The 23,065-nt window shown below is 38.1% G+C and overlaps 1 protein-coding gene across 4 annotated transcripts in view; it reads left to right on the forward strand.

The window, feature by feature from the left end:
- Positions 1 to 23,065, forward strand: part of LOC113046148 (zinc finger protein 521) — a 75,950-nt gene that overhangs the window by 41,579 nt on the left and 11,306 nt on the right. For 3 of the 4 annotated variants that reach the window (XM_026207049.1, XM_026207052.1, XM_026207053.1), the window contains one exon: positions 20,456 to 20,587. In XM_026207049.1, the coding sequence (XP_026062834.1) occupies positions 20,456 to 20,587 (132 nt within the window). Of the gene's footprint in view, positions 1 to 5,509; positions 5,594 to 20,455; positions 20,588 to 23,065 lie in introns of those variants that run through there. The other variant, XM_026207051.1, reaches the window with a different exon arrangement.

Raw genomic sequence — 23,065 nt, forward strand, 5'->3', positions numbered from 1 at the left:
ACAAGTTGATGTGCTTTGGATACCTCCCCTCCCCAAACCACCATTAAAGACCTATCAGTAAGATATGATTCAAACCAGAGAAGTGGAATCCCTGTGGTGCCCAGTGATTAGAGGGCAAACAGAAGGATCTGATGAATGACGGTGTCAAAATGAGCAGATAGATCCAGCAAAATAAGAACTGATGATTTGGAATAAGCTTTTGCAATCTGCAGGGCTTCTGTGACTGAGAGTAGTGCAGTCTCCGTTGAATGGCTACTCCAGAAACCTGACTGGTTAGCATCCAGTTTTTTGTTCTGTGAAAGAAACAATGATATCTGGTAGAAAACAACACTTTCGAGGATTTTCGCTTTGAAGGGAAAGAGAGAGCTGTAGCTATCTGTAAGCAAAGTGTTTAATGTAGGTTTTTTTAAGCAGTGGGGTTACCCAACCTTGCTTGAATGCAGTGGGGAAGGTGCCTGTGAGTAGAGATGTGTTGATGATGTGTGTAAGTGCTGGTAAAAGTGTAGGAGAGATTGCTTGAAGGAGGTGTGAGGGGATTGGGTCTAGAGGGCATGTTGTAGGATGACTGGAGAGGAGAAGTTTTGATATTTCTGCCTCAGTAAGGGGACAGAAGGAGAAGATGGGAGTGTTAGGGCTAAGAACTGACTACTTATCGTTCTGGTTTTGTCTGTGAAGAATGTGGCGAAATCATCAGCAGTTCCAGAAGTGGTGGAGGGGGAAAGAGGAGATAATTGAATGTTTTGAAGAGAGTACATGTGTCTTGAGTGCAGTTGATCTAGTTGTGGAAATATGAATATTTAGCAGTATGGACTTCAGCAGAGAAGGATGAAAGCAAGGACTGATACATCTTCAGGTCTGATGGAACTTTTGATTTGCACCATTTTCTCTCTGCTGCCTTGAGTTTGATCCGGTGCTCACAAAGAACATTGGATAACCAGGGTTTAGAAGGGGCGTATATCGTCTAGACAAGAAGCGAAGGTTTCATCTAAAAGTAACTGGTATGGGGGATGGGGGCACACAGGTAGCAAAATGTAGTTTAAATGTAATGAGGAAATGTAGGGGTTATACCAGAATGTTGTCTGCAATACAATTTTGTGTGTAAATTTACTCAGGTTGATTGCCTGATTCGTGCGTGCTTGTAGTGGTAAGTTGTTTCAGATCAAATGGAGTGAATGGAAGTCTGTAGCATAAGGCTTGTCAAGATGAATGTTGAAGTCGCCAAAGTGTAAAAGTGGACTGCCGTCCTCCGGGAATGAGGGCAGGAGGCCATCCTGCTCTTCTAGGAAGGTGCCTAGAATTTGCCCTGGAGTTTTATAGGAGCTGTTACAGTGATCGCATGAGATTCAAATGAGTTATAATTGCATAGGGGAGAGTGGGTTGAGTATTTGCAATTGCTAGAAATGAAAAGACCAGTGCCCCCACCCTGGCCAACCTGATGGGGGCTGTGAGAGAAAGAGAAATTGTTAGAAAGAGCAGCTGGGGTTGCTGAGTCTTCTGAACAAATCCAGGTCTCAGTCAAGCCCAAGGCACTGAGTGTGTAGTTTAAGGGAAAAGCAGAGAACAACAGAGAAAGATAGAGGTGCAGTAGAGGATGTAGGGATATGATGCATGTTCGCAACATTGTGTTGCCGTCTGCGTGTGACATTAGAGCATTTTCCAGATACAACATAAATGTTTTGAAACACATGATAGAGTTGAAAAACAAGGGACAGAAAAGGAAACTGAGTAAAGGGAAGATAATAAATAGTACTTAAGTGCATTGCCTGTGTCGTTGAAGTCGCGCAGGTAAAGTCGCATGTCTTTACACTTGTTGGTCTTCACACAAGGCTGAATGCTTCCACTGATGCGTCCATGTCAGTGCACAGACATCATATACATACATAGTCTAAGATACTGAAGTGAAAGCAGCTGTGGCTGCCTTTGAATTAGCACAGGCAATAGCCTATAGCAGGGCAATTCCTTCAAATGGAGACTAGTTCACACTTAAATGCAGAAAGGGAGCAGTACGAATTACACAGGCTCCTTCTTAGCAGAGGGCAATTATTATAATCACCAGTAAATGCAATCAAAAATGCAAATGCCAACAAAAATACAAAGTAGAAATAGGCAGAAAACAAAATTGTCCTTCCTAACAGCAAGTAATAATTCGAACAGCAGATCTATAAACAAGTATTATGCAAAACACTCACGCGCAGCCGTTCGTCTCTTCTGTAGACTAATCGCTTGTCCCATTAAACATTAAATTTACACTACGTTCATAGTTAATATATTTTAAATGTAATGCATTGCAACAATAATTAAAATGTGTAATGACATAAGTTCTACCAGAAAGACTCGGGAGATAGAAGAATGTACGAAGCATACATTTATTGACAGCTCAGCGAGCACAATTATAAATTTCTTTGGCGGAAGGCCCCGTCCATGGTTCGTAATCCGAGGGTAGCAAATCTGCATTTCCTGCCTGAAGACGAAGGCAGGGGCGCAGCAGACCCCCCTGGAAGGTAAGGACAGGACCATCCTGGTGGTGGTGGGGAGGGTGGAGGTTGTTGTCGCGTTGGCATCTGCGAACTCAAACATGTGTAAGTATGATCTTTTATACAGGAGTATAAAGACGTGATTGGATAATGATGAAGGTAATTAGGGACGAAGTGATTGAGTCTTCCTGGCAGAACTTAAGCTAAAGCTTCCATTTTCAATAGAAATGACTTAAAAATATATATGTAAGTTAACCATAAAAGTTTCCCAGTAAACTCAGCAGTACACTTTAACCACACTTTAAAAACAATAACATTTATTGTGAATTTACACATAAAGATGCAATAAAGACCTATTTAAAAGGGCAGATAAACACTTAAGCTGCATCTAAAATATATTTCAACTATAATACATTTTTTGTTGTAGTAAGACATTCATTATCTGAAAATATTACATTCAGTTCTTATCCATTCATATTAAAGTATATTATTTCCATAATAAGTGCTTACTTTAAATGTGTGCTGATGTGTAGTACTTCGCAACTGTTACACATGACTTGAAATACATTCTGTAGATTTTTAGAGGTCTCTGTGTTTGTGGCGTTACTCGGCTCAGTTTAGTTTCTCTTGCTTCTTATTGCTGTGCCCCCCTGGGCCCTTCTGGTGAACAGGATGCTGATTAGTGAACTCTCTCATTGAAGTCCTTCATGATGTCCTCTGGCTGCAGTCATGGAACCCTGTGGAATGTTCTAATAAGATTCAGGTGCTTCAAACCAGTGGACACACGCCAGATCTCTCCCAGCTCCCAGCACCATGGTTTATAACTGGCCTGGCTATAAAATAAATCAACACCTTGAGCTCAACTTCATCTGAATACCCTGTGGAGCTTTATATTCATATGGACCATAAAGTTTTTTTTAAAGCAACTTAAACTCTTTTATGATTGGTTTCATTCTAATTTATATTATTTTTTTGCTATTTAAGTTGAGTTGGAACAGTTGGCTTGTAACAAATGTTTACATTTTGTACACGATTAGCATATACATACAGTATTGTAAGCAAATACTTTTTATGTAAGCCCCACCACCATAATATGTAGACTTCAATATTTTGGTAAGAAGTTTCTCTTCACCTGTTATCTTAGACACTAGCACATTGTGAATTGACTCAGCCTCCTTTGTCTCTTTTGACAGGGATTTTTTATTTGATTTAATGAAAATTCTAAAAATCATCATTCATGTTCACCTGAAGAAAGGAAGTCATATTCATCTGGGATGGCATGACGATGGGAATTTTGTATGACTTTTTTTTTTTTGGAATATCCCTTTAATTACAGAGGAGACAACAGTGAAAGTGTTAATGTAAAACATTCTTGAGATAAAGGTGAAAGTTAATAAAACATGGTTAGTTATAATAAAATATTTTTTCAATCAAGCAGTTTTTAAATGAGTGAATATATGGTTCAATTGTGTGCATTTACAGTACATAAAATAATAGCTAAGAAGTTACCCAAAGCAAGACCACAAATAATCAATTTTAGTAAAAAAATCTTTGTTATGTGAATTTTCAGCATCTTTCATTTCAATGCTATAGACATAATTATTCATTTGAACAATTCGAATAGTGTTAGTGTGAAAATTTGGTTTCTTGAAAGCTCATATAGAGCCTAAAGTGCCTGTAGTTGAAGAAACACCCATATACAATATAAATAAATAATCTCCACTGATTAGCTTTGTAGCTGCTGGTGTTGAAATGCCCTTGAAAGACGACAATCAGCATTTCATTAACCATTTAGCACCCCAACACACACACACACACACACACACACACACACCTTGAGACTCAAACCTGAAACACTCTCTCTCTTTGATTAATTTTTTTATATTTCTAATTACTAATTAACTTTAGAGATTTCTTAGGTAGTTCTCCTTCATTGTGGTGCATGGAGGACAACAGATCATTAGCTTCAATAATGAGTGTGGATGGGGCAGATAATGGCCGGTGATATGCCCACACTGACAGCTGGATTCACAAGACAAAGGGTTGTGTCAAATACAGTGAGCTTCTGTTGCTCACATGTTTCATATGTTGATGTGAAAGGTTTATCCATTTAAATATTTCTTAATATTAGATATATTTAGATAGATTTCATTAATATTGTTGTTGTTGACAGCAAGTTGACAGAGTCGTGTTGTTGTCAAAGCATCAGAGCTCAAATCAATCCTGCTAATCAGATCCAACACACAGATCCAAACTAATTAGGTAGGAATTAGCAAAATCATCTACCATCATTTTTTGAAAATGGCTGCATGCTTCTAGCTCTCACTCACAAAACAAATCACAGTCGTATTTCTTTTACAGTGGAGCTGCATAAAAATAAATATACATTGTGTGTGTGTGTGTGTAGGTTTTTTTGCATGGAAAATGTTCACACACAGGTTTTGCACACATACAATAAAACTCTTTTTCTCAAATATGACAGGTCGCCGCTTTCCATCTCATTGCTGCAACAAGCATTTTTTTATTGTGTTTAGACCTGAATTTGAGCATATGCATATAGATATTGCACCTTGCAATTTCTAAAGAACTTTGTTGTTGTAATATCTTTCATCTTGAAATTTTCAGATCTACTGAAACGTATCTCTAGACAAATTCCCCCGAACAAAACATTACTGATGAAAAAAGTGCATGTTCATTTGGGAAATCATTTAGAACTTAAAGTCATTTTCAAGGTTCACCAGTGTGGCATGCTCAACATTTCCCATCATTAAGAGCATGAAGTGTTAATTGCAGTTTGATCTCATTAGTGATTAGAGTCATTTTGTTAGAGCATCTGAACTTCTCTGATAAAGACTCCTTGCTTCTTAATGGCAGGGTTGTCTGCCGGTGTCTGCTAACTCTGCCGACTTTGGGGAAAGATGCTTACGCTGTAATGATTATTATCATTATGAAGTATGAAGGTGCCAAGCGTTGGTGACCCAGCTGTTCATTAAAGCAGGTTTTTTATTCTGTGTTTTTATTTATTTTTTTCGTAGCTGGAGTCTGAGTATCCACCCATGAGCAAACCTCCACCTGTGTAAAGTCCATCTCTGTCCACATGACAACATTAGCTCTCTTCTTTGACCTCGACAGAAGTCTTCTTCATGTAATATGATAATAATCTGTTCAGAATAAACATCATTTAATTGCATTTTTGTTTAATGTATTTGAATGGGAATATTTGCCCTGCAAACTCTGCTCTAAAGTATAATTTTGATTAAAAATGAAACAAATCTGTACTCATCTGCTGTAAACAAAGTGTATGTTATTACATACTGCATTTAGTTGAATAACTTCCTGTCGGCTATCTAATATCTGTCTATCTACCTTGCTGATGCTGGCCACATGCTCTGCTGTTTGAGATACAGGAACCTCGTTAAAACGCAGTACCAAGTTAAAAATAGATTGGCAAATTAACCCTGCGAGCCAGTGCATTCTTTAATGCTGGGCTTTGTTTAGGTGTTTTCAAATAGAAAAAAAAAGATGCATTCTATTAGAACACTTTTTTAAATGTCAACTAAAAGACTGTTAGTCTAGAGTGAATGTTTAGTTTTTCACAGCAATCATGAGTGGAGAAGAGCTCTATTTTAACTCCTCTGTCCATTTATACCAACACAAGATTGCATTGCATTCTTACAACTATCCATGCATTTCTTTAAAAAAAAGATTAATCTAATTATTTATCTATCTATCCATCCATCCATCCATCCATCCATCCATCTATATACAGTGCCCTCCATAAGTATCTGATGTGAGCAGAAGTATTGGAACAGTTTCCTCACAGGTCTTTCTTAGTGTTCAGTTGTGTCCTGCTGCATTAATTCTTCAGATATTAAAAGCAGGGAATGTGTCTTATCAGTTATATCCATTGCTTCTGCCTTTCAAAGTCTTGCATTCAATGGTGACACACACAAATCAGGATGAAGACGAGGAAGCCGACTCTGAAAGAAAAGCAAGCAATTTGGATGCTAGAAGAAAAGAGGAAGTCAATTAGAACTATAGGAAAAACAAAGGGCATGGAGAAATCAAGAGTTTGGAAACTACCGGCAATATCAGAAACCAACGATGACCTGATCAGCTGAGAAAAACAAGAAAGCTGGGGTGATTTGACACAGAATTATAGAAGCTACACAGCAAGATGCAAACCTCTGATCAGCACCGAACATAGAAAGGCAAGATGCTTCACAAATGTGAGCCAATAGAGTTTTGGTTGAGTCGATGGACCGATGAGACAAAGATTAACCTTTATCTGGTGATAAGTGACTGGAAAGCAAAAGTGTGGAGAAAAAAGGGAACTGCAAATGATCCTAAGCAAGCGGCAGTAGCAGAATGAATTTGGAAGGGTACGAAATCATCTTGTCTACCAATATTCAAGAAAATGCCACCGAACTCATTAGAAAGCACCTTATATTGGATCAGGACAATGACCTAAAACACCCTACCAGTTCAGTCAAGGACTTTATCAGGGCAAAGAAATGTAAAGTCTTAGATTGCTCAAATCAATATCCAGATTTAAATAACAGCTTTTACATCTGCCTTAAATTCATCTGTTCCAATACTTATGCTCACATCAAATAGTGGGATGAACTCTAAAAGTGTGGTCCTTTTTAATTTGGTAAAACATGTATGTGTCATAAGACTTAATAATAAAATGTGACATTCTGTAGATTTGTTGCATATTCATCTTTTAATCATATTTGCAAATGTCTTGACTGCACAGCAGAGAAAGCAATTGTGTCTTTACTGTTCTAATACTTATGAAGGGCACAGTATATATAAAAAAAACAAGTAAATGTTCTTTGGAAGCCATGTGCAGAACTGTCACGGGAGCAGAACCCTTTCAAAAGGTGCTAACATGTACTTTTAAAGTATTAATACTGTATGTAGTTCAAAACTCCTAATATGTACCTTTAAAGTATCAATATGTACCATTTAGGGGTAAATAAGGTTCAGTGATGCACCTTTTAGCTTTTGTCCATTTGGTTACGTACCTGAGGGTTGTGCCTTTTATTAAAAAAGAATTCTGAGAGTGTTCCTCTGTCACCTTTTAGATAAACACATCTTTCTACATGTGTAATACCTGTAATAAGATGTTGATTAAGATTTAAATGACCATTCAGCAAAAGAGGATGATAAAAATAAATAAGTGTAAGGGAGGGGATCATAAAAAATGATTGCAGTATTACCGTGTGTTTGTCGTGTTGCTAGGGTGCTTGTTCTGATAGCCCTGTCAGGGCTTGTTGTGCTGTAATGGCTGTCTGTATAATCACTTACATACCGGTCATGTGTATACAGTCTGCCTTTCGGTTCTTCTCTCCTGTGCTCTGGGCTCTGGGTCCTGACGCGGCCAGACTGCCGGTTGTTTGCCAGCTCGTGTGTCCGTGTGGAATTGAGGCGGTATGAAAGCGGCGTCCCAAGCTGCCCGTTTGCTTGCCTTCATCAGCATTCCACCGATGAGAGTAATTAAAGCTCAAATTAATTCTGCTGTAAGCAGACGAGCCGCTGAATAACTGATATTGGAGGCGCGATGATGAATGCGCCACATCAAGGGTGAAGCCCTGGAGACACTGCAGAAAAAAAGACATCTCCTTTTGTCTGCTCTCATTTTTACACTGGCTCAGTTCCATAACCTAGTGAGCTGCCTTATTGCCTTCATGGGCAGCTGCCTTCTCGGTCCTCAGTCCCAGGTTTGGAGCACTATTATACATAGGTAGCATAGATAATAAATAGTTCTCGTGTGAACGAGTGTAGACTCACTTTACGAATGATTGTTTTATAGTTTGAAGTCCACGTTTCTGAGCTACTACCAAAACAGACACATTGAAATCGACTGTACAGGAGGAATGGAACACCATTCTTCCAAATGGTATTCTCTCTTTCTGTGTTTTGATGATGTCGAACACATTGGGTTGAGATCTGATGACTATGAAGGCCATAACTTATGACCCATGCCCAGTGGAGCCAACCCATGCCATCAAAATTCACCTGACTTCACAACATAACCACCAGATTCCCAAATATTTCCTAGAATTTGTCACCCGTCTTTGAATATACTTGATGTTGTTCTGCATATATGTGACCTGTGCTGGCAAAATGAGTCACAATGAGCAAATTTTCAAAAAGTTATTTCTATTTTCTCATTCTCATTAAAAGACCTTCAAAATGATGTATGATTGGTTGGAAATTGGAGGGAAAATGCCTGAGCTACATCTGTTGATAGTTAAAGTTTTCTGAAATTTCCAAAGCAAATTCACCAGCAACATTGCATTTTTTCCTCCAGTTCTTTTCTTAATAATAATAATTACTGTATTAATAATCACAATATACATTATTTTTTATTATTATAAATAGGAACAGATAAAAAAAGTATACAGATATAAGAAAAAAATACTGCATTTCATTTTGCACATACATAAAAGCAGAAGTAAAACAAATAATCAAAGGTAAAAAATAAATAATAAATTGATTATTAAAAATACAAAAGCAGTTCAATCAAGAGCAGCGAGTGATTTCCTTTTTTCTTTTATTGTTAGATTAACATTGAGACAGACATATCAGGTGTAATGCACAGATCTCCTATAATGTTACACGTTTTCTCCAATAGCTCCCCAAATGTTTACCTAAGGCATAAAAGATTATGTCTGCGTGAAAACTTAAACACTGTAATTCTGTATATTTATCATGATAACGTGCAGTCAGAAGTGCCGATGATATTCAGCGTGAGAAGCAAGCAGAGAAAAGGTACACCTAAAGATAATTTTAAATGTTTACTGTCTGGAGCATTGATATTACTAGATGAGGGCTTAATGAACTTATTTGTTAACGAAAACCTCAAATTTCACTAAAATTGACATTTTTTTTTCACTTTTTTTTTTTTTTTTTTGCATGTAGCTCAAAATTAGTCTTAGCGCAATCCGACTCATTTTGCCAGCACGGCAAGCACCTTACCCTGTTCTGCTGGAAAACTGTGGCCAGATGGAGGAATTTGATTATGCAGCAGTGGAAGACCAAATGATCTGTTGGATCCAGAGTCGCTCTGTGAGAGAGAGAGTCTAAAATGGCCTTCTGGTGTGAGTGGGCTAGCCCTCTTTCCAGAAAGAGGCAGCCGCTGGGGTGCAGTAATGTAGAAGCCCTTTTCCAACAGCCAGCTGGGCCATTTAGGAACTGCTATCCCCACAGCAGACACCCAGCAGCCTCCGAGCAGCTTGACTTCACCATATGTGGAGGTTTTTTAATGCTCCACCTGGTTTCCCCGGAGGAAGTCGCGCCACTGGGATCCCGGGAGCAGGTGAAATGTTCTTAATGCAGCCAACAGTGTGAGAGAACAGCCTGATGCGGATGACCTTGGAGGCTGTGCCTGCACTTCAGGAACACGGCCAGTTGGATGTTTTACTCCACACAACCCATATCCTCATATCCAGATATGTTTCTACTTAAAGTGCCCCTATTTTGCCATTTTAAGGTTGCTAATATTGTTTTATGATACTCCTAAAACAGGTTTGCATGCATGCAAGGTCAAAAAACTTTCAAATTTGACCTAATTTCTAAATTATTCATAAAATGACTCGAACGAACGAAGCCGTTCAAAGAACCAGTCTCTCTAAACCCCTCCTTTCCGCGAGCCATCACTTCTGTAATTGGTCAGATTGGGCAGTCCTTTGTGATTGGTCCAGAGCACTAAAGAGATCTCTCTGCGGCTCTGGATTGGTCTACTGCTTACAGCGCGTGAAACGAAACGCCAACTGCAATGACAGAATGACAGCCCTGGAGATTTGTCAATACATAGAAAAGATTGTATGGATTGTAGCTTACCAACTCGAGCCGGAGTCTGATGATGAAACGGTTGAAGTGGTTGATTGCCAAGAAACTGATTCACAAACATGAAGGACAAGCAGGACATTTCTCAGTGGTAAATGTCAAGTGTTGACAGGTTTGTGGTCATTATGAGATTTGATCAACCAAATTTACTCTCACAGCGTAGGACAACAGCTTCTTCTCGAAATGATGTTAATCACACAGAAAGTTTAGTTTGTGGGCAGGCAAGTTGGCGACGTAAAATGTGGGCAGACATTATGCAAGCATGTTAATTCATGATGTAGAGCCATAACAGAATAAGATTCAAATTACTGACAACTCATTTAGGCGATTGCAGCCAACTTTTTATTTATTTTTTTACAGATAATAACTTTTTTTTTTGTCGGCTTCACAACTGTGCAGATAGTTTATGTTCACATATAGCTACATGAAACACTGCATAAAAGGTAATGGGTGAAAATGCATAACAGGGGCACTTTTAAACACTGGAGATAAGAGTATAATTGCCCCCCCCCCACCCCCCGACATACACAATAGCATATAATCTCCAAAGACCTGAAGTGGGAACTCTAAATGCTCTCAACAGTGGAAAAGTTACTATTACACAGCTTCTGAAAGAGTACTGAATGTTTGGATCAAAACACGGCGAAGAAGCAGAAACGAGCGATCGTGTATGTAAGCATATGCATATGTAAAATAACGCAAACGTCAAAAATGAACAAGAATATAGATAAAATCTGCCATGAGCTAATGAAATGTCAGTCCAGGAAGTAGTGTAGGGCCATGCAAGCTTTGGATGTGTTGATGGAAGTGATTTATTCCATCTGTGTTTTGATCATCAATCTGAATCTGATCAGGACATAGTCTTTGTGTGCAAAATCTGGCTTTTTTAAAAAGGAAACTTACCCATATTCAAGTGTTTATAAAATATAGAATAAAACAGCATTGTTTTTTTTTTTTAAGTAGAGGCGCTGTTCTTTTCACGTAATACTTTTCAGGTATTCATACAAAAAATTAAGAAGGCAATTAATTTTTATTTAATAAATATTCAATAAATTCTGGCAGTGGCTGTGACTTAATTTTTTTTTTTACTTTTGGGTATTTTGATATCAAAAAACAAATTGAGGTCAAAAAACCCAGTTGAGGTGCCAAAAAGTAACACAAAAATAACAATGCATTACTTTTCAAAAAGAGTAACTAAGCAACAAAATGAGTTACTTTTTTAGGGAGTAACTTAATATTGTAATGCGTTACTTTTAAAAATAACTTTCCTAACACTGGTCATGTGTGCTGAGAGAATGATTAGTGATTCTTTAATCAGCTTCAATATTAATGGAAATGGGCTAAGAAAAACAAAACAAAAAACCCACACACTCTTAAAAAAAAAATAAAAAAAATAATGAGTTTATGAGTCTCTTTATGGAAGTATTATACCAACATGTTACAATATACAGAAATATTGTCCCTTCAGTTTATTTGGACAACAACATTCAGCTCTATGCTACACTATACTATACGACTCTATACTACAGCGTGTTATTTGAAAAGATTTCCAACTCCATTTAGGCTCAAATGAAATTGAAAATGCATGAAGACATTGCAGATTGTATATAGAAAGGCTGTGTTCCCCCATTGGAAGGCTGCATGAGTTCAGTGTACTTCGACCTCAGTGGCGTTTGTGTTGGTGTGTTGTTTTTCTTCTGCGTGGTCTTCTTGACAGGTCTGGCAGCAGATCAGAGCTAGTTTTCTACTGGCAGGAGTCAGGGGAAGCTGATTTCCTCCAAAGCAAACAGTCATCTGAGTTGAGGCTTTTCACCGGACAAGCAGCACACGTGTTCATGAGCACATATGGAAAACGGGTGACTGTAGAGTGGAAAATGGAGCTATTCGCACATTGTCTTTATTAATGGACAGCGGTTCCATGAGAGCCTTGTTTTTGCAGCTGTTGCCTCCATTGCATTGGATATTTCTCTGCTTGTTCCTCTCACAGTGCCCACATTACTCAACCTGGCCAGCGTCACATTAGGTAAACTGATCACATGTACCCTTCAGGTACCTCATCACCTGGAATTTACCATGGTAATCCGGCCCTGACTCAACTGAACGGTTTCCCTTGAGACGAGATGTCAGCCGCTCTGAGTACACATCCAGTGGGAGTGAATTACTGAAGTCTTTCTTCTGCTCCTGTGTTTCGTGTGTGTGTGTGTGTGTGTGTAATTGCAAGCGTAGAGGGAGCGTGTCTCTCAGTTTTGTGATTGTGAGGTGCAGACAGCTGCCCGAGGGCTCCCCCTCGCCTGCCTCGCCTCACACATCAATACAGACACACACACAACACATTCTCCCACAAGGGCGCCTAACCTCAAAATCCCCGGCTAATGGGAGCCACTGCAGTTCTCATGCACAGTTTTGTGTAAATGTGATGCCAACAGATATTTCCTTCATGAAGGAAAGGAAAAATACTGTTCATCACATCATTGCTGCATTTGATACTTCCTAAATTGATTATTTTTCACTGTGTTTCTTTAAAGACCCCATGAAATTATATGAGTTTTGGGCGTTTAGTTCTTTTATAATAGTTTTGAAGTATATAAAATATATAATTAAACTTTTTTGGGAGTATTACTTGCACTAAAATAGTGTCACTATTGACGAGGACTGCATGATCTTTGAATAATAAATGTCTTTAAATACAAAATATTTAAAGTGTATCTAAAGCAGACTTGCCATACCTCCACTTTAGCACAGTCGAATACACTTCATATCTTTAGTTGTACGACAGGACAATTAAACTGCATTAAGTACAAAATTACAAAATTGTTCCAATTTAGTAGACATTTAGTATCCTAGTTTAGTATACAAAAAGTACAATTGCATTTTTATTAAGTACCTAAATATGTAAATGTATTGTAGTATACTTAACATAAAATAAAGTTTTTCACATACATTTTAGTATTTATTTTTTTACTAGGGTATGCATTTAAAATTTACAGTCATGTTCTACCAGGAAACAGGAAGTCAGGAAACCTCTATAAAATGTGCTGCACACATCTGAATATTTGGGTTGAACTGTTCTGGAGCAATGATGTAAATACAACTTAACCACTGATTTCTAGTTGTGTCCTCTTTTGGAAGACCAAACAAAGTCGTTTTGATTTCACAATGAAACACACAGCGTCTCTACGACATGGTGCCGACAGCCACAACAATAAAATACGCCTTTTTTGCGTGAACATTTGGGCGGCGTTATGCAAATCTTCCCACATCGTGACATAGACACGTGGGGTGTATTTGAACAAGGAATTTTAGGAGGATGCGGACAGGTCTTAACTTTTATAAAGCATGAGTATGTTTCTTGCCATTTTTCTGTAAATGTAACAGTTTAAATGTTTTATTTTTTATTTTTATGAACTACGTGTGGCCTCATCTAACACTTTCATCTTAAGAACTGCAATGCATTCTCTTGATATCACAGAATTGTTGAATTGATAATATTTAGATTTCCCATATTCCAAGGTATAAGGTATACAGCGAAGCCATTACATATTCTATTACATAATTTGTTCTTGTTATTCTTCATATGTATTCTTTATGCTTATACCTCATAAATATATGTTTTCTCATGAGATCGGGCTAGATAATCTGTCCAACAAATATATTTTTCAATTATTTAATAGATATATCCAATATATAATAATAGATACATCCCAGGGAACACATGATAGGAGAGAATTGTTAGCCTGAATGCAAAGTAAGTCGCTTTGGATTAAAGGGTCTTCTAAATGCATAGATGTAAATTTAATTTTAATATAATTTGCATTTGAAATAATTATTCATGTCTGTTTGAATCATGTATACATTTTTGGATGCATTGCTACTGAATGCATTACAATTCTGTTTTACTTAAAGGGGGGGGGGGGGGGGTGAAATGCTCGTATTCACTCAATATCCTGTTAATCTTGAGTACCTATAGAGTAGTACTGCATCCTTCATAACTCCAAAAAGTCATTAGTTTTATTATATTTATAAGAGAAAAATAGTCTGTACCGATTTTTCCCGGAAAAACATGAACGGCTGGAGGCGTGACGTGTGGGCGGAGCTAAAGAATCACGAGCGCCAGTAGGCTTTTGCGTTGAGAGCGTTTGGAAGCTGTGACTTTACCTTGAGGGAAAAACCATCATCCAAAACAAACCATGGCTAACAGTCAGATTCAGCCGTTTATTTATGATCCAGAGTCAGATCCAGAGGCTGAAATTTAACAAGAGCAGCATCTGCTACGACGTCTCTATGTGGTATGTACTGAAACTGTATATATTTGCTTAGCGGTTTTGGAAAATGACTAAGTTCCACTTTATGTCGTCTTTTTTTTTTAATTTTTTTAAGCTGTACATGTGGAAAGTGCAGTTTGATGACAACATCGCATGTTGTTTACTTGATGTGCTTACGGGCTGTTAGCTAAGTTAACAACACAGAGATATTTGAAGCAGTTTTACTCACCGCCTGCGGTTCCAACACACGATCGCGACCCTTTTTCGTTGGGACTGCATTATCCTTAAGAAATAAACTATGCGCAAATCCGTCGTCAAACTGGGTCTTGTTTGTAAAACAAGCATCTTCGAAATGCAGGGAACAAACACAAACACTTGCACAACTCCGTTGATGCTCTGTAAAAATAAACTCCATCCACTGGTCCCTTAATGCTGTTTCTCTTTTGGTAATCTGTGCAGGGTTGTCTTGCCCTGGCAACCAAAAACACACTTCTTTTGTGACATTTGGCGACGCTCTCGCTCTGATCAGTGAAGTCTGTTGTGCTCTCAGTGCTCTGCTATACGGGAGCGCGCTCTTCCGGCAGAAGTGCCTCAGGACCCATATAAGGAAATTCGGCTCCATCTAACGTCACACAGAGCCATACTCGAAAAAAACTTTCCGAAACTTGTGACAAACCGGAAGGTTACCGGAAAATACTCCTTCAAACGTACAACTTAATTTTTGAAACTTTGTCCATGTTTAGCATGGGAATCCAACTCTTTAACAGTGTAAAAACTCAGTATGCATGAAATAGCATTTCACCCCCCCCTTAACCGCAATTGTACGAATTGTGCAACAATGGTCTCTATGCCATTCAATTATTCATGTTTCAATAGTGAAATTATTTTATCTATAGCATTTTTGTTGTTGTTGTGATTATTCAAGATAAACATACATCAGGTTTATGCAAATGTGTACAGAAAATGTAAAAGGCCTTCAATGTTTACTCATTTAAATGCACTGAATAATCATTCAGTCAGGGTGTATTGTATTATGCTATAAAATAATTTTCATACATGGCTGCTTCAGGTCGCTGTATTTCTGCATGTTCTATAGCACGACACAATCTGAAGCATGCTGTCTGATATCGGTGGTGTAATCTCACAGGACCTGCTCCTCCGTGCCGTCTCATTTATTTGGCATGCTGCACAACAATCTGATTTGTTTGCTAATTGTGTCCTGTCCTTTATCTGATTGGTGCTCTTGCCTCTTTTGAATTGTGAAACTATGGCAACAGGCATCAGTGGGGCGGCTACAGAACACGCGAGCCAAAGAAAAAATCAGCCCTGTGCTGCAGACATTTCTGGTTTTGTATGGTTATTATAATCTACATGTGGAGGAGACCGAATTTAAATAATTTATAGATGCAGTGATAGTTACATGAGATAAATCTGTGATTTGCACATGGCTCTTTTGTTTGAACTCCTCAAACGATCATGCTTTTGTCCCATGACTGATGCAGCAAATGTTCCCTAGAGTCTAAACGGCTTTTATTGAGCATGTTTGATGCAGGACTGATGTCAGCTCTGCAGGCATGTGGCTTTCATTCATGTGATTATGTACACATGTCTCGCTTCTCATTTCATTCTCGATTTCAATGAATAGATGGGAATGACTGAACTGAAAGAGAAGAAGATAGTGAGAAAGAAAGGGCGTGCGGTGGGGAGGAAGAGTGAATCTGCTGTGTGAGGCAACATATCGTCCCACGTTGATTCATCACATCTCCCTGTTGGATTGTGAAGGGCCGTCTAATGAAGTTCAGACCGTCAGAATGAAGGGACTAATTCTGATTTAGCTGAGCTAATGAACTTCCTCTCTCCTGGTGTGAGCGGCTCATGGGGCGGCCGACAAACTGATGGAGAGACACTGAGAGGGAAGAAAGAGTGTGAAATGCTTATTTGTTGTATTGCAACGAAGCATGTGTGCTCAGAAATTATACTAATACTTGGCTTTATGTATCTCTGGTTTTGTATGCAAGCAGGATAAATATATGTTTAAATTAAGTCTACATTTCTGGCACAAAAGCACTTACCAAAAGTTTCCAAATGAAGCAGTACTTCATCTTGGCCACACTGAAAGGAAGTGAACACTGCATTTAAAGGGTTGGGATTGTTTACCCCCAAAATTAAAATGTGTCATAATTTACTCACCCTCATATCATCCCTTTTGAAAAAACAGCATAAATATGTTGGTTATGTATGTCTTGAAGCATTGCTGCTGGTTTGAGCTGGTTTCAGCAGAAGTTATTTTGAAGAATGTTGGCATCCGAACAATTTCTGGTCCCCATTGACTTTTAAAGTATTTTTATGGAAGTTAAAGGGGATCAGCAACTCACTCTGGTTTGGGACAACTTGGGGAAAGTAAATAATGGACAAATTTTAATATCGGTATGAACTGGATGATTTTATTCTTAGCAAATCTCTGTTTTTCATAAGAGTTCATGACTTCATGCCACTGAATCTAAGATAATTAATGTATTAAAATTCATCCTCCTACTCTACAATAGCTATATGCTAATAATGCTGGTGATCTTTTGGTCCTCATAAACACACACCTAGAGCATCTCCACTAATTTCAGAAGGAGAACGTGGGAGTAAATCACATTATGTCATGTTCGGTGTGTGAGAAATAATGATGTCCTGAACAAATGATTCTTTGACTGCAGACAACTCGTGATGCTTTGCTCCCCTTTGTCTTCATTAGATGTGAAATGTCAATCTGGCATGCAGATCACACGCAGAAACATTACAGCACTCATAAATCACGTATAGCTCCGACCCATCATTAATCATCAGTGTTTGATTTGATAACGTTTCCTCTGTAAAGTCCTCCGACGCTGTTTTCATCGTTGAATGAATAAACACAGGGCGGTCCCAGATGAGCTGCTGAACTCATGAGGGAAATCACACACACACACGGGAGGAGGAGGAGTCTGGGTTGAATTCCCAGGGCTTTAATCAATGTTAATGTGGCTCATTATGTATTAAAAGATGCACCACTCCCTCAGTGAGCTGTTCTCAGGGCAGTATCTTCTGCCCTATAGCTGCAGCATCACATGTGTCCATTGCAGATCAGCCAATGCCAGAATAAATTGACAAAGCTTTGAATTTTTTTTCAAATATATATATATTTTTTATTTGAACTTTGTTAATCATTCTTCAGTTCCTTTGCCCTCATGTGATCAGTGTGTCTTGTTCTGATTAGTTGTTTTAGTCATGTGTCTTGTTCCTCATTTGTTGGTTTATGTCATGTGACCCTTATTGTTTAGTTTTTATAGCCCTAATGTTGCCATTGTCTCTCGTCAATGATTGTTTGTGTAACCATCTGTTGGAGAGTCTTTTCATGTTTTTGCCAAGCATGTTTTGCTCACTGTTGGATTTTAACAAACTCCCCCTGAGTTCATCACAACTAGCCTTCAGTGGAATAGTCATTAACAATATGTTATATTATATATGAAAAAGTAATATTTAAAAAAATATATATAAATATTTTGTTCATAATATTACTGTTTTTGACTGTATTTCTTGATCAAATGCCTTGGTGAAAACAAGAATCTTCATATATTTCTTATATTATTGATCCCAAACATTTGAGCTACCATGGGATATACATTAAAGGTACAGTTGTAGGACCTGCCACTAGATGGTGCACTACCGAAACAATAACAATCGCGTGGTTTGATGACGGTAAGAAGGAGAGTGGAATGATGGGATTTGTTGTCTTCTACCCAACCACTGATGGCCATCAATCAGACGATATAACTATTACCACTTGTTCAACAAATATATACACTCGTGTACATTCAAACACAATAATTGGGCATACATAGCAAATGCGAGTTCAACGATTTGTGCAAGTAGATTACATACAAAGTCAATGCAAAGACGCGATCAGACTATGGATCAGACGCATCCTCACGCAGGTCTAGAGATGCGATGCCCCGCGTTTGGCGCGTATGCCCCATAATACTAATCTTGTTGATCATTATAATTGCATACGTTTTTTGTAAAGATACTAATCAAAACAACTCGCCTATTGAGTAAAACACAAGCGAGATCGTCATCTCTTTCTAGTTGAAGTTTGTGGCGAAGCTCTCTCCATCTAGAAAATGCAACTAGAAATGCAACTCCATCTAGAAAATGAAATATTGATCCTTGTCCCAAACTCTTCTTGGGTTGTTTGGTTGGCCCGCACGCTTACGTTTACGGGAGCTGTCCTTATCGACAGAACCAGCGGCAGACGGTAAACTGTAATCATGTTCCGTAAATAAGTAACACAATCCACCATAAAACGTGCAAGAAAAAGTATATAAGGAACTGCTTGAAGCAAGCTAGTGGTTTGCTGGACGCTAGACACTACGTCCACATTTGTTCCACGTGTCATGTGGTTTCTACGTCAGTAAAGGATGTAACAAAGAGTAACTAATGTCATTGACAGGCGACTGCACTGCCCCATGTCACTGTTTAGAATGGGAATTTTCTCATGATTTACAAGTAGTTGAAAACATTAGAGATATTGTTAGTAATCAGCTGGACAAAATATATAACACTAGCCTAGTGGTTTTTGGATATTTAACTGCAAATATCTTACAAATTGTACTTTTAAACCATTAGCGTCATCCATACAGATGAGCAGTATCAATCAACGACTGATGTAAATGTGTTCCTCTTGTTATGTCTTTTTTGAGCAATAAGGCAAAATCAAATGCCAGTAGAGTTACACTGATATCTAGAGACCATAATATTGTCTTAGGGGTTGGCTCTATTGAATTGGGCCAGTAAGCAGCCATGCAGACAACATACTATAAGAACCTACCAGCATTGCCCTGGCAGTCGCCCACAACACCCAGCATAGTCAAGGTGACTTTTGCACAGGCAAAGTTAAAAATGAAGTTTTATGTGTGTTGTCACCGGTCTGGTATTGTGTTTGGGTGCTGTAGGTGCGTTTGAAGATCCTGTCACAGTTCACTCTATGCTAAATCCCATCTGTGGCCACTTGTGTTAATGGCTCCTCTGGGGTTTGATGGGCTACAGCTGTTCCCATGTGGCAGTGCAAACCCGTACGCTCACACAGACCTTTGAGATCAGACCAGCTCTGATATCACTCAATGATATCGCACAATGACTAATGGTGCTTTTAACACATCTTATTTTCCCCAATAATTATTGAGTCTCATTTGATCACATTGTAGCTTTACCATTAAAACATTAAATATGTACAGTAAATCAGTTATTTAGTCAGCATTGTCATATGTTTATCCAATAAGTTTATGACTTGGTCAGAATGTAATAAAGTTTGCAGTTGTGCAGAGTGCAAAATAAACTCATTCAAAAATATGCAAAATAATGTTGTGATATAAATGTTGACTTTGTTTGCAAAATCAAAAATGCATTAAATAACAATACAATGTAGACACATGTTTAATTAGTGTCTCATGTTTATTCTTAACCATATTTGATTATAAGATAATTTAATATGAATGTTTAAAATATACTGCAAATAATATATGCCCAGTTTCACAGACAGGGTTTAGGTTAACCCAGGATTAGCCCATAGATCAATGAGGACATTTAAGTAGCTTTTAGAAATATCCCTTAGATTAAAACATTATTGGTGTGCATCTTGAGGCAAAACAATACATCTGACATATTGTAAGATCACCCAAGTGGAAGTTTCTTTCAGTTGAAATAGCCAAGAAATGTATTTTAGTCTGGGACTTAAGCCATGTCTATGAAACCAGGGGATGGTGTGTTTGCATTGTGAATCTTTCAGACGCTTCCAGTGACACAGGCTTGTGTTTATGTTTTTCTGTCTTTTCTCAGAGGAAGGTCTCATTCATGAATGTAAACTATGCAGTCAAACCTTCGACTCTCCAGCGAAGCTGCAGTGTCACCTCATCGAGCACAGCTTTGAGGGCATGGGAGGCATCTTCAAGTGTCCCGTCTGCTTCACAGGTACAACTTTATGTTTGGTGTGTGTGTGTGTGTGTGTACTGCATATCCTAGAGAAATGCTACAATCAATCAGGCTTTTAATGATAACAACAGTCATAGTTGTTTTCCACATTGTAGAGTAATAGTAAAGTCACCAAATCTATGAAATAACACAAATGGAAGTAGAATTTCATGCATTTTAAGGAACATTAAGATTTTTTTTTTAGATCATGAATAACATGAGTTCAGACACGTGTGTGGAGTCTTTGGCTGGGAGTGTGGTATTGTGAGAAGAGCAGGACTGTGTTAGTGGATGTTGCTGTTAACGATCTGCTCTGTCTCTGGATGTGAATAGTGGGATCAGGAAAGTGTCTCATCTCTGGTGCCAGAAGGGTTAACTGTGCACAGAATGCAATCGCAGACCTCACCGAGGCTGTTTGCTGCTCAGCGCACAAAGCTTCTTTTCAAACTCTTTCAAGAGTAGTTTAAGTCGGGTTTTCACAAACACCTGGACGTTTATGATAGAGCTGCATTCAAACAAACACAACGGATAAAAGTTTGTTTAGGAATTCGATAGTTCTGTCATCATTTACTATCTTTACCATAAGGTTAACATTAATTAGCAGATTTTGAAAAAATAAGGTCAGTCAAAATTCAAAAGTTTCATTTTCTTCATATACAAGCCAAAAAAAAAAAATCTTCAATAGAGAATTTGAGATTTGATCCAAACCAACAATCCCTGAATCACAATTTTTTTGTCAGTTTGAAGCACGTTTATCTTCTAAATTTAAACAAAGGTACAAAACTATATATTTGCTTTTGAATTGCCAGTGTTGGCACCAAACCATCCAGTACGTGGAAAGACCATAGGTCAACTCATTTAAATAAAACAAAGTTTTAGATTTTTAGAAAAAACAACAACAACATGATGAATAAATAAAATAGATAAATAACTCCAAATGACATTTGTAGTTTCTACAGCAGTTTTCTGTCATTTATAGCATTGTTTCACAGCCCAGGCTCTTAATACTGTAGGTCTGTATTAAAAGGTTTATGCTTTTCTTCATGGAGAAAATGATTGTTAGGGTTAGGGTTAGGGTTAGGGTTAGGGTAAGGGTTAACCTAGCCCTAACCCAACAGTCTGAGAAGCCCTGACTCAGGAGTGATATAGAGCTCTTAACCTTAAGCTGCAGCTAATACAAATACTTTATCTTGATGTATTTCTCTACTGCCGCCACAACAACGTGCTTCAATTGTCTCTCTCTCTGTCTTTCTCTGCTTCTCTCATTCTTATTGACTTGATCTACTGGGCTATTTTCATTTATTTGGTGTTGGTGCCTGACAGACTGGTCCCACCACGTCTTCTTCTGCGCTCATATTGATCATGCAGCAGACAGAGAGAGTGAAAAGAAAGCAGCTTTGTGAGGACGGCATCCGCACTGCAGAAAGCATGACAAACATATGACTACATGCATCACACAAACATCCCAACACTGATCTAGAGGCGTTTTCACACTTGATCACATTTTGGTTCATTTAATTTGTGCAGAAGTTATTTTCTGAAATGGGATTCTGCTTGAAAACTGTGGAAGCATATGGGTAGCAATATTCAATTTGGGATGTAATATGCAAAATGACAATGCAATATGTAAAATGACAATGCATTTCTGTATTTACATTTACATTCTCCAATACACTTCACTGTTATCCAAGGAGACAGAACTATTTGCATTGTTTTTATCAGTGGGACAATATTTATACAATACTATAACCTAGAAATAATTTGCAGGTCACAGCAGCACGAATTATGTGCCCAGCTACATCTGATTCAAATATTATGCTAATTAACAGTGAGCGGTGGTTTCAGACATTACAGTGCTTCACTCACACTGACTCTTATTCTGCCTGAAAGAATGAAAAGACTGAGCTGAAGGTGGAGCGATTCGACCAATCAGATGAAAGCAGTGTTTCAGCTCCACCCACAAGTGCGAATGAAATATTGAAGCCATAAACCGAAGTGATCAAAACGTACACGGACCAACTGTCTCGTCCATGTTCTCTCACTTGAATCCTCTTCTTGAGTCTTGAGTCTCTTTACCTTCTGCAAGCCCCGCCTTGTTCACACAGTGATTGACAGGAGGGGGCGGAGACGTGATCGGCTCGGAATGCATTTTCAATGTGCACATTGAATTTTGCTACATTCATTGCGGGACATTGAAAGAAAATCCGGTAACACTTTAGAATAAGGTTCCATTAGTTAATTAACATGAACAAACAATGAATAATACATTTATTACTGTATTTATTCATCTTCGTTAATGTTAGTTAATGAAAATACAGTTATTCATTGTTAGTTCATGGTAATTCACAGTGCATTAACTAATGTTAACAAGCACAACTTTTGATTTAAATAATGCATTAGTAAATGTTGAAATTAACATGAACTAAGACTTATAAATGCTGTAGAAGGATTGTTCTTGCTTAGTTCATGTTAACGAAA

The sequence above is a fragment of the Carassius auratus genome, chromosome 27 (assembly GCF_003368295.1).
Source record: "Carassius auratus strain Wakin chromosome 27, ASM336829v1, whole genome shotgun sequence".
Lineage (NCBI taxonomy): Eukaryota > Metazoa > Chordata > Actinopteri > Cypriniformes > Cyprinidae > Carassius > Carassius auratus.